Consider the following 13,464-nt stretch of genomic DNA (forward strand, 5'->3'; position numbering starts at 1 on the left):
GTGTGGTCTTGTAATCCGTCATATTCCTTAGACCTTGCCACATGAGTCTGGGATTGCCTTTCTGGAATTGTATTTCCACTTTCTTCCTGTAGTCCCTTATAACCTTGTTTACTGCTCTTCTTACACAACTGGCTACTTTATAACTGTCCTTCCTGTCCGATTGTGGAATGATTAAACTATAGCTTCTGGTTGAGTTGCTTCTGTAATTTCACAGATTAAATCCACCACAGACTCTGAGTTCACTGATGTCATCAGTGACGTTCATGGTGATGTCCTGGAATTTTCACTTCACCATGCTTGCGACTGAAATATCTCAATGACTATTGGATAGACAGCCTTGTAATTTTGTACTGACAGTCATGCTCCCTACAGAGTCAATCAGGAATCAGGATGATTCACTCTGCCACAGGATCGTCCCACCCAGGTGCAAAACAGAGCGCTTCAGGCACTAATTTGTATCAGACTGTACACCAGCAGTGGAGCCACAGACCCATGTCCCATTCACTCTGAGCAGCCAACCAAAATGACAAAGACACACACATACACACAATTCCCACAGTGTCTGGCACCCTCTCCATTGTCTCTATTGGACCTGATTTGCAAATATTGAACACACCACTGCATCAAATACATATAGGATTTATTATACTATATTTTATATTTTATTTTAAGATTAATATTATTAAATAAAACTTTCCTGTGTTCTTACTATACTTTCTTAAATTCTGTACTTTACTGCTGAACTTAACTGTTCATTATGTTACATGATATCACTACATTACTCTCTATATCCCACATTATCTATACTATATTATATACTTTTCTGGTGTACACTGTAGGTGATGACATCATATTACTTTACATACTATACTTGCCTGACTTTGGTGCTACTATGATGGGATAGCTTTATTAGTTCAAGTATAGCTCTGGTTATTGCTCCCTCATAGTTTCATTTTCAGAGTTACTCTATACCTTTCTCTGTGTATCTATACTTTTTTCTGCCCTTGTGTTACTGCAACATCTGAATTTCCCATCTTGGTATCAATAAAGGTTGATCATATCTCATCTTATGAATAGCATGCTAACGAGTGTTGTAGTCAAGAACACCTAAACTGACACCAAATCATGACCAAGACCACAGTGTATCGAGACCAAGACAAGACTTTGTGGGACTGAGACGACATTAGCATTTAGCTCAAAGCACCTCAGCTCAGTACATTAATAAAGCCCCACAGAGCTCTTAGTGTTGCATGTCAGAACTCTGGACAGCTGTATTAAGGTGCACATTGCAAGGTGACCTTGTAAGTTAGACTTTTTTATCCACCATAAACTACAGACCATAAACCCTGAGGGTGAAGCAGCACACTGGCTCATGAGTCATTAAAAGGTCTGATATGTAGCTGGAGGCTACATCCTGCTGTGCTCTTCTTGGTCATCACAACAGAGGCCAGAGAACCACATTTTACTGTGAGATCGTCACATTATTCTGCAAGCTAGTCAGCAGATTAGTTAGTCCCAAACAATACACAAGTCTGCCTTCTTACAAAATCTTCTAAGAGAATTTATATGTAGCCTTACAAAACAGCCAGGGGCCGAAGAATGACCCCTGGGGAACACCACACAAAAAACGAGCCATTTTATATCAGTGAAATTCAACTTTTTCAGACAGACTTTTTTTCTAATGAGATCATCACAAGTGTCTGAAGCTGTATTAAGATCTGAGGTCCTCAGTAACTTTAATTAAGACAGTGTCTGTGCAGTGAAGGGCTGATAAACTTCAGTGAAATTTGTCAGAGTTGTTATTATTGGTCATACAAGACATCAGAAAGATGTTCAGTTCATCTCTGATAGTATGGAATGAGGTCTATAATTGCTTTAAGTGAGATAATTTGGATCAAATGGAGAGTGAGACCGACAGAGGACAGACGGAGACAGGAAAGCTAGAAAAAATAGGTGGAAAAGATTTACAGAGAGCAGAGGGCAGGAAAAGAAAAAAAAAGAGGAGACAAAAACCTTAATAGAGCCCAGAAAACAGAGGAACAATCTTCTCTCCAACTTGAGCAACTGCACAATGCGGCAGTCAGTGTGAGGGGAAGAAAAACGAGGAGAGTGACAGAGTTTATTCTGCTGCCTTTTTACTGGTCCGACTGCAGTAGGATGCTTGTTATTGTGAGCACTAATTGACAGCAGCAGGGAGACACTGAGCTACAACACTTGCTGAACAAAAGCCATTGTTCTGTAACCTTGACAAAGTTCTACGCATCAGAAGAGCATTACTTTAAATATGACTGAAGAATGCCGTTTGATAATCTGCTGCCACTCAGGCACTTCCATGAAAAGGATGTCGGATTGAATAAAACATCTGTAGAAGAAGACCTTTTGTCCTCGGCCCCGCAGCTGAATCTCACATCACGCTCGGGCTCAACATAGAATTGGAATAATCATTTTAATCGCCAGGTGCAATGAAAGGAGCACCGTGGCATGGTGACCCTGTTGGAGAGAAGTGTTTATCGCTTGCAAATACGAGCATGTAACAGTTATCTGCACACTACCTCAGCTTTTGTTTTTTGGTGATGTCCACAGCTGTTTCTAGCACATTGTTTACATAAATGTTCAGGTAGTTTTAATTAATGTCAAACACCCTTTTTACTTCTACAATCCGTCACACTAACGTCTAATGCAGCCGTTCTGTGTTAGTCAAACTCACACCGCGCTAAACACCTGACGCTGAGAAGTATCTGCAGGTAATTTGCATTACACACTCTAATGGGAGCTGACATTCACTGTCATGTTGTTAATTGGAACTGCTGGTTACTGCTTATTTTGCTAGCAGTTCAGTCACTCATCATCTAGCATTAGTTAAACAAAGGGTATAATGAGAAATAATGATTTTCAAAGTGGATCTACAGGATCCAGACTGGGACTAATCCAGGCAGTTTTTGACAGCAGTGCTCGACTATAAACCTTGCTGTATGTTCCAGGAATGACAACAGTAACAAAAGGGCCCCAATTTGGGTTTCAGAGACGTTTTGTAGATGAACCAGTGGATGAATAAACAGTGATGCTGTTGGTTCAAGTTCAAGAGAGTCTATCTAAATAATGTCCAAACGTTACTTACACAAAAGGTCCACACTTTTCTCAAATACTACAAACAGGGATAAAAGGAGTACTCAGAAAGCAATATCACTGTGTAAAAATACTGTTCAAGTCATGCAAAAATCTTACTTAAGTTAAAGTACCACAAGTAAAAGTATTTATTAGCACTGGATTATGATTAGTGAGACACTGATGTGCAAACATCACTAATGTAACATCACTAATGTTGCAGCTCATGAAGGTGGAGCTTATTTCAACTACCTTACACCATGTGCCAAATACTGCACTTCATTGAATAGCCACATGAAGCTGGTTCCAAAACAGATCAATCCCCGAAGACACCCATTAAAATGTCCAACTTCATAGCAGAAATAAACAAGTTTACAGCCTGGTACATAAAATGATTCTGGTTTCTATAGCTGATGTATTCATTCATGACAATTGTATGGAGGTACATTTTTATATAACTCGCCCTTTTACGTTTTATCAAGACCCAAAGTTGTCCTTGGCTTCTCAGTCAAATCCACCTCTCACTAATCCCCATTTCCAGCCTCTCAACCGATTATGATCACTTCTGGCTCCAAAAAAACAAGATGGCGACAGGTTGAATGCCGACCTAGAGGCTTCAAAACTGAACCAATGGGTGAGGGCACAGTAGCTACGTCTATTATTTATACAGTCTATGCTTTATACACAGCCGGGTAGCTTGATCCTTAATAATACAACATAATCAATGACTTAATTTATACTTTGTATTGATAAGCTCACTCTACAATGTGACAAGTAACTAATGTTGTCAAATAAATGTAGTGAAGTAAAAAGTACAATACTGGCATCTAAACTGTCGTGGAGTAGAAGTATTAAGTATCATACAATGAAAATACACCAGTACATCAAAATTGGACTTCCCTTCAGCACTGGAGTTAAGTTAATGTACTCAGTTACATCCCACCACTGACTATAGAGACAGAGCACGACACTTCATACTCTGAAAACCTCGCTCACTGGAGGGGACAGCAATCACAAGATGCAACCACAGGCTGAAACACTGACAACATGCCTTTAGCTAGCTGAAAACATTAGATTTCAGCATGTCTACCAGAAAGGAATTAAATTGACAACCTCAATATTGTGCTCATCTAGGAGAAATGTTTCCACTTCAAGGCCAAAAGTGAATGATTTTAATATACAATTATTTGAGTGAATCACCATGTAAGATAATAATTTAACCCATATACCGTATGTAAGATGGACGACATAACAGCTCCCTAAAAGTGAAGCCAAAACATCTTGACAGCCCCCTGGTGGCTGGCTGCAGTACAGGTCATTGGCCAACAAACAATGTGCATCAAATACATTTTCCTCAAAGATTGTTTTTGTTATTTTAGGTAGCTCTTATCACTCTGTTGCTGTGCTCAAGTGTCGTATTTCTGGTTTTCCTTGGTTAAGTGATGCTATCCCATATCTCCGACATAGCTTTGTTACCTTTAACCTCTATAGTCTGGACAAATTAGAAAACAAAATTTGAAGCGCGCATAGTGTAGTTTTGGGTTCTTTACCTTGTTGGTAGTGCATTCTACCACATATCAGCTTTTAGAGGAAGTCACAAAAAGGCACCTTCATGTAAGACAGACTGGCGAGTGATGAATTGTTTCCCCTCCAGTATGGGTGGGACATGATTGTGCTCTGTCTCTGTATGACAGTAAGGCACCAAGGAAAGCTGTGAGGCACATTATGTTATCTTAATACTGAGCTAAAAGTTGTCTAGTGTAACTGCAGGTCTGTTATAAGTGTGTATAATGAAGGCACGAGTGGAAACCTAACACTAATGATAACAGCACCTCAGTACAGCTCTTGAACATGATCAAAACCTGGATGAGAATGTTAACAGACACTTGTGTGCAAGTGAAGGTGCTAATCAACAGTCTTTGTGTTGATGATGATCACAAAATCTGCACTAAAATTTGCATATTTTTAGAGGTTCTTTTCATGTTTTTGTCCAGTGGCAACAACATGTAGATGGGCTTGTTTTGTAAAGCAAATTGGGGAATGAAAATGTGTTTAAGTGGAAAATGAAGATTAATAAGTAAGGCGTATTTAATTACCTTTTATTCATATAGAGTCGATTCTGTAAATCCCATGGTTGCCGATACAAAATTGCTATTAAGAAAGGGAATTTTACAGCCCATTAAGGAAGGATGCATGTAATCAGATCTTGTACTAAAAAGAATTAGTTGACTGTACATCACAAAGACGACTGCAAATTACCTGGTTAATGTTACAACAAAGGAATTCTTAATCACAACACAGTCGGCACAACATAAAATTGGAGTATTTTGCCGTTTCACCAAAATAAAACTGTCTAGTTTTATGTTGTGTTCCCATTTATGTTTGAGATGGAGTGTGTGTTCTTTTAAGGCAATCCAAAAAGGGTGAGGATTAGAGGACATAATGCTGGTTAGATAATAAATAAAGAAATAAATGAATAGGATACTGGGGTAAATAAAACAATTCATTGCAGCTTGAATTATTCTCCTTTTCCTCCCTCTCAGTACAACACTGCACAGTTGTAGAAGCAGACCAAGACAGACGGTTCACACAACGTCTAACTTGACAGTTCAGTGCCAGAAGATAAGTTGTTCTTGCATATGTTGCAGGATAATACTGTTTAGCTTGCATTAATAATTATATTGAGGCTGCAAAAACGTTCGTTCCCAGATGGACTAACTATAGCCGTGTGCATACACGAGCAGTGTGGTGACTTCTGTGCTCCAACTGTGCGTCGTAGCAAACAACCCCTCTGTTTACATTCTGTTAGGACAGTAACAACCCCTCTGTTTACACACTCCTGCAGAATACTTATTAGCCCGAGTTGCCTGCTCTACACTCGTCGACAGACTCTGTCATGCCATACGGTCGGGGCTACTGTCTGTTTGGAAGCTGCGAGGGAAATTCTTCCGAAAACTGTTTTCATTAATGAGCTCGAGACAACTGAGCTGAGATGTTGTTATTGTGACTGCCTCAGTCTTTACTACACTGACACATGACGGCAGTGATGCCAAGAAAACAACATGTATGAGTGCATTTATTTTCCTACACTAACTTTGGTAATGTCTCCAGAATTTTGTATGTATAATTACTGTAACCTAATTCATCACTGTATGGTTTTTGATCTGTTACACTCTGAGGAAACAGAGTGGTACAGTAATGAGTCCTAAAACCCTGAAATGATTCACATTTTTGCACTTGCGGTTCCCTCGTCTCAAAGTCAGTGGGTCTTTTTTTTTTAAATTGGTATTTCGCTAGATGCCTGACACAGGGTCTGTGGTTAACACAAGCTTAAGAGATGTTTAGGTTTTGTTCTATGACATAAAATATGTCAGTAAATGCCCCACATGTAAATTCTGAAGATTTTATCTGTTATAAGGTGAGAAATATGCAAATAATTAATTAAGCGCCGCTTAGTTTTACCGTTTGATCTCAGTTTTTGTTAGCCTCCGTTTTCAGAATGCAGGGAACAGTATGGCACACACTTCCTGTTCACAAACTCTTGCTATTACAGCTAAACAAGACACTAATATAACTCTGATAGCATCCCAGAACTGTTGATGCGTTAGTCAGCCCACTATGCCTGTTTTTGGTTGTTTTTGGAAAAGGCTTAAAAAAAAAGGAAAAAAAAGGACGTGGCCCTTCAAACTCTATAAATGCTGATTGTTTGTCTAACCGCAGCCCCATGCGCACTACTTCAACATACAAAGAAATCCAAAGCCAGACAAGCCTGCTGTGCCATGCTCCAGTTACTCAACTATGATTGGTCACCTTTCTTTTTAAATGTCTATATCCTTGGACATGTCTCATCCACCTGTGATTTTCTTTGTGATCAGACTAGTGAGCACAGTCAAAGGATGCAGGACGGATCAATCACATCAAGCAGAAAAGAAATATCAAATGGAATATCAGTATTGTGATCCATGACGCAATCAGAGATCATGGCGCAGGATTCTCAGCAGTTTCACAAAAGATTCTTTACTAAAGGCATTTGAAGAATTTCCACGGTGGACATGTAAAGAAAGAAAAAGGAAGAACATCAGCATTTCAGCAATGTAACCGCAGGAAAGGGCATAATGGGATCTTTTGGGGAATTTGCCATGGGATAGTAGAACAAAGCACTGAAGTGTTTGGGATTCCGCATTGGGGCCTTTTGAAGAGGACGCTGCTGAATTGATAACGATGGTGGATTTGCGGCGGAGGTCCCCAGTGGCGCTGTGGCCGGGGATCTGTCCACTCTGTCCTCATTAAAACAGCCCCATACCTCATGTGTTTATGAGGGATGAAGGATAAAGCTGGAGAGTTAGGAGACAGAGAGAGAGAGGGGGGGGGGCAAGGGAGAGGAAGAGAAACGCAGCACTTTCGAAGTTTGTCATGATGTAAATTAATGATAGGTATTTTTAGCCGGGGATCTAATCATCATGCGTGTGGAGAAGGAGCTCCGGCAAGTGAAACAGGAAAAAGAAACGAGGTAATAAATGAGAAAACGGCTAATTTTCTTGAACAGCATGAGGTAGATGTGTAGGTTTGCCGTTGCTTTGGAGCATCTCAGCAGAAAATTAGTTTGGCTGTGTTTTGACGATGCAGCGGGAGTCCGGGAAAACATATAATTTATAAGGCCATCAATGTGTCTCGGGATGCTCATCAGTCACCTTCTTTTTGTGTGATCAGAAACACAAAGAAAGAGTTTCTCATCAGATACAAACAGGATGCTTGATGAGCGTTCCCAATGGGCGATATACTTAAACAGACATTTGTTAACGTCTTCAGTTAAAAAGGATACATTTGATTTAGCTATGTCATGTTTGAGTACCGCCACAAACTCTACCACGCTTTTGCAAAATGAAGCTGTACAACTAATTTCCACTGAGCTCCTTAATAATTTGATGCCACTTCTTGTTATCTCTCTCCTAATCACACCGAGTACTCCTGTTCCTCGAATATTCATGAACAGAGGTTCAGCTCTTAGAAAGCTAAATTAGGTCACATTATGCAGACGCGAGCACCGGAGACAAAAGACCATATGGCACAAACTAGGAGCAATATATGCAACTCATAAACAAGGTTAAGAGGGGTTAACAATCTCTGCATCACACTCTTTCTCTATCTCTCTCATTTATAATGCTTGACTTATAAATCTGCCACGTGGAAGCATTAAAAATGGATTAGGAAGTTGTCCATCCCATGCCAGTTGCGGATATAATTACGGGCACCTGTTGGAGCAACAATATTTCTCTCTGCCTCCCAAACAAACTTAAATTAAATCATGAAAGAAAACAAGGCCTAATAAGTGCACTGAAAGCTTTGGAAGAGAGAAGGAAAAGGAGTGAATAATTAAACTTCCTTTTTAATCTTTAATCTTGGTGATTAATGTCAGTGGAGAAACCTATTTGCCCTTACACCCGAGGGGAATACTTATGAGCTTTGAGCTTGTAGTTATATGATTACATTTATGGGCACGGTGCTAATGTTAACCTGTGCACACCTCGGGGCACCGAGGTAGTCAAACGGCTCCAGAGGTTTATTTTGAAGGCAGCTGAACAGCAATCCAGTTCCAGCTGCTACTCTACAGCTGAAACTGACCTTTGATCTCCATGAAAAGTAGGGTTGACGTGAACAAAGAGCTTCCTAGCATGGATTAATAAAGTTTTAAATCATCATCAGTTATAATGCAATGAAATAAAACTGTTTTGTGACTCCAGTGCCAGTGTTATTGACCTTTTCTCAACCTTTTGTTGACGTCTTTCGTACCTGCTGTCGTCTTGAGCACATCTGTGGTGTTTCGGAGCCCCATGAAATCAAACTGGTAAAGCCTCCAGTATTTTTGGTCTGAAGTCTCCACTGAGTTGCGGTTCCACTTGTACACAATCTCATCTCGTGGGTAGCCATCTGGAAACCACACAGAGAGTGGGTTAGAAGTGTAAAGGAAAGAGATAAAAATTGAAGGGGAAGAACACAGGAAAGATTAATGCAGCAATGCAGGGCTTTTATTGTGTGCGTGATTCACACCCATGTTGTATAAAGAGAACTGGATACAGCGTTGGAGGCAGAGCCCTGTTGTTTCCTATGAAAGTTGCTCAGTGGTACATGAGGCCAAATAGTTTGACTTCCTGGGTGTAAAATGACCCAGATCTTCACTATCATTGGGTCAATAGAGCAGGCGCACTAGAGACTTTGCCGTCCAAGTGGCTGACGTCTGGTGTCGCCCTCCTCTAACCTGAACAGGAATAAAATGGTTTAATAATGCAGCTCTTCTAGACTTGAATGTCATTAAATATTATTGGACCAAACTGATCAAATCCAGATAGTGAAAGAGTATAAAATATTTTGATCTGCTTTCATTTATCTTTTAAACTTGCCCTGAACAAGAAAACAGCTTTGTCCCAGAAAAGAATTCAGAACGTCAAACAATTTAAAAGCCTTCAAAATCTAACACTAACAGTACATACAAATAACATCAGTGTAAAATGTACTGCTATTATCATCTTTGTTTTAAAAAAAATTGTGTGTGTGTGTGTGTGTGTGTGTGTGTGTGAAAATGTTGGCCATTTAAATATGTGCCTTGGCTTATTGTCAACTCTGTCAGATTTCTACAAAACCATGATTTAATCAGGCATAAAAGGAGCTAGCTATATTCCAATGACACCTGTCTCACTTCCTGGTTTCCAAAAAGGCAGGAATGCTGCTCAAGTACTGGTACGCTTTCTACTTTTTGATAAATTCATTAAATAATAAAGCTATTGGGTGTGTCTTAACCATGACAGGTCAAGTCCACAACCTTTCTGAATCAGAACTAAATAAGAATAATGGTGTAATTTAATAATGGTGTCACACTTTTTCAATGGCGTTGGTACACAATCCATTTCTCCCACTATTTTGTACATTTTTCCATCTAAAGTCTTAAAATAAAAGTAAGTCTTTCCATACAGTATATTTCGTTTATAATCCCCAGCCATTGGGCAAATGTTGGGGGATCAACTTGCAACCATTTGTGAGTTATGGCTTTCCTGCTACTTGCCAAAAGTATCTTTAATAAATACTTATCTTTGTTTGGGGCGGTTTCAGGTATTTTTCCAAGTATAACAAGACAAATAAATAGACTAAATCCATCCCAATAATCTTGAGAATCTCAGCTGCAATCTCTTGCCAATATGGTGGTATTTTTGGGCCCAGAAAACATGATAATGATTGGCCAGTGAGGTTCACATTGTATCCAACAAAAGCCCTGTCTCTGTGGGCCTGTTCACAGTGCTATTTGTCTGGAGGTGATAAAGAATCGCACAAGGTTTTGCCAATCAAACTCCCTGAGGGACCTTGAGTTTGCAGTAGTTGCCTGTGTCTCACATATCTCTGTCCAGTCCTCCTCTGATATTTGTATGTGCGATTCTTTCTATCATTTTTTTTAAAAACAACTTTAAAAAAGTCTTTTTGGGCCCAATGGCATCACAGACCCAGAAATTACAGCTACAAGGTTTGGCCACTATGTCAGTGGCAAGGTCTGGGTCTAAAAACAAAAACTGCAGTTCCTCTAATGGCCACTTGGGGCTGGCTCCAAGAGCGAGTCAAGGCTTCAAAACCAATGGGTGACGTCAGGGTGGCTACATTCATTACTATTAACAGTCTATGTATAACCCTGATTTATACAATTTTATACAGTGTGTTTTTTTATTGGCAGTTCAGCGGACTGCAGACCAACTGAGCAATTACTGTGAACTTGTTTGCATGGGATCTGCTGTAGTGCACCCACGGTGAACAAATATCCACTCTCCCATGTAATTTAATCTGGTCTTAAAATCTTAATTTCCGTGGAATAATTTCACCTGTTTGAAGTCAACTGGTCTCAAGGATGCTCTTGAATCTAATTATATTTTAATGGAAAAATTGAGCAGCCTCTAATGCAAGGTAGTGAGATCGTAGGAGGGGAAAGGCAAAGCTGCTTTAAGGAAAAACAAAATGGCTCGACTTTTTTAATATGAAAAGGTCATTTCTGTAGTGTGAGATCATCAGATTTTCACATGCAGAGCCTCGCTGGGTGAGGCAGTTTAACACAGCCGCAAAAACAGCATGCAATAATTTCTATGAAAGCTAATATATTAATAACAGTGTAAAAAAAGAAGCTGGGCTCATTTGACAAGTTGAAGCAATTTTACATCGAAAAATGAGTGACAGCAATAATGAGCCAGCCTCGTTGTGCCCTGTAGTGGAAACCAGACTAATTATGTAAATAGTCTCATTTAGAGGATAGCAGTCTATAACCAAGAAGACCAATCACCATCATGCAAGAGGTGTTTTTTCACAAACTAATATAGATGGCAAACATTATTGCCATCATATTTCTCTTGGTGTGTTTGTACAATTATCTTTAGTGCAAACAGTATTACCATTATGTTACCAGTGTATCTTCATAGCTATGAAATGTTAGTCATATTTCATGACTTTAAAAGCCCCCTGAAGCAACATGTTCTTCCACAATGATATAAACTACACTCTTCTGTTGCTTTGGCTCTAATATTCTTCCCGTCTATCCTGCAAGCAAATAAGACGAGGGATGTCCACTGCTGCCATATTGCTGTAAACAAGTCCAGCTTTATGAGAGGTTATCTGCCAGTGAAAACATATCATGTGAGTAGAGATAAGAGGTATTGGTAACACTTTACTTAAAGGTATCTACATAAGGGTGACATGACACTGTCATAACTATGACATGACACGGTCATGAACCTGTCATGAACATTATGTACATGTCATAAACGTTTATGACTGCTGTCATTAAGTGTCATTCGGTTTTGTAATGACAAGTTGACATTGTTTGGGTTGTCTTGATTATGACAATTTGACATTAATTAATGTGACATTACCAGAAGTTGTCTTTGTCATGACAAGTTGACATTAAATTTGTCTGGGATGTCCTTATTATGATACCTAGACATGACATTACATTACCAGAGGATGTCTCTGTCATAACAAAAATAATCATTATGTCAACTTGTAATAAACACAAAAATGTCATGTGATACCAATTCCAATTTCTAACACTACGAATCTGTCAAAACCAAGTACCGATCCAATACTATTGCATGAAAACATACTGTATGTGTTTCCTTTTCACAGGTGGGACTTCTCAGTGTAAAATACCACCAATACTGCCAACATTTTGCTAATGGCTAAAGTTAACCTGTTACTGGAAATCTATGCCACTGCCACTCTAAAACAGTAGAAAAACCAGCGGCTGCACAGTGCAACTTGTGTAGGTGGCAGAGAGGAACTGATTTCTGAGAAAAACTGCTCATTTATTTTAAGTTTCTTAGTAATTATGTGGTATCGGATCGATGCTTAGACTAGCATACTTGCTGATACAGGATCCAGCAGCATTGGAAACATATCCGATACTTATTGGTACTGGTGTACATATTGGCATCAGAAACACTCTCCGGCTAATTAGCTTGCACTCAGGCTTGTTAGTCTATCTGTTAGCACTGATTTCCATGTAATTTGACCGCTCCTGCAAGTGTTATGGTCGTCCCACATTATGGAAAGATGGGGATATAGCTAGGGTAGTATAAAAATATATGTATATGTTTGTATATATTAAAGGGGTTGCATTTCAGGGCTTCCCAGACTACAGTTTACCTCATCCAAATCATTCTGATTTGAAAAGTTTTGTGATTTTCCAAACTCTCTAAAGCTCATTTTATTGTCTTTAAGGTGGAAACAGTGCTTATCTAATTAGAGTATGTATGCATATGGTTGTAAGAGAACTTCAAACTGACAGCTCCTTTCATTGTCTGAAATACACTACAGTGTGCTTGGTAAAGATAACTTATCATATCAGGGGGGGGGAAGAAAACAGCCGAGTCTAGGCACAATTTTTCCACCTACTGTGGAGCAGCAACTCTTTTCGATAGCCGTACCTGAATGAAAGGTCAGTAACAGTTTTTTTTCCAGCGTCAGCTGCTTTGGGGATATGTTTAAACTGTGAGCATTCAGGATTCTGTCCCTTGTTCTGTACACCGACACCCAACAGTTTATCACAGGTCCAGTTTTAGATGAGGTTTTCAAAATGAAAAGTTGTGAAAAACACAAAATCAGAGTGACAACTGCAGATGATTGACCATTCAAGAACCCCTGCGGAGGGGTTTCAAATAACGTAACAAGCTCTGTGGCAGTTATGATGGAGGACTTTGTTGAGCAGGAGAGACTGAGAACTGCTGATTACATCTTTAAATGTATGACTCACCTGTTTCAACAGCACTGAGACGGGGTTAATTGTGCATGTTGTGCTGGAAACTGTTCCCTTTGCTACTGGTTTAACTGAGCCAC

General features: G+C 39.5%; 1 protein-coding gene across 1 annotated transcript in view; it reads right to left on the reverse strand.

Annotated features, from left to right (window-relative positions):
- Window positions 1–13,464, reverse strand: part of LOC126401682 (gamma-aminobutyric acid receptor subunit gamma-3-like) — a 131,504-nt gene that overhangs the window by 26,644 nt on the left and 91,396 nt on the right. Inside the window, exon 7 of the mRNA XM_050063076.1 lies at window positions 8,896–9,033. Within this exon, the coding sequence (XP_049919033.1) occupies window positions 8,896–9,033 (138 nt within the window). The remainder of the gene's footprint in view (window positions 1–8,895; window positions 9,034–13,464) is intronic.

The sequence above is a fragment of the Epinephelus moara genome, chromosome 15 (genome assembly GCF_006386435.1).
Source record: "Epinephelus moara isolate mb chromosome 15, YSFRI_EMoa_1.0, whole genome shotgun sequence".
Lineage (NCBI taxonomy): Eukaryota > Metazoa > Chordata > Actinopteri > Perciformes > Serranidae > Epinephelus > Epinephelus moara.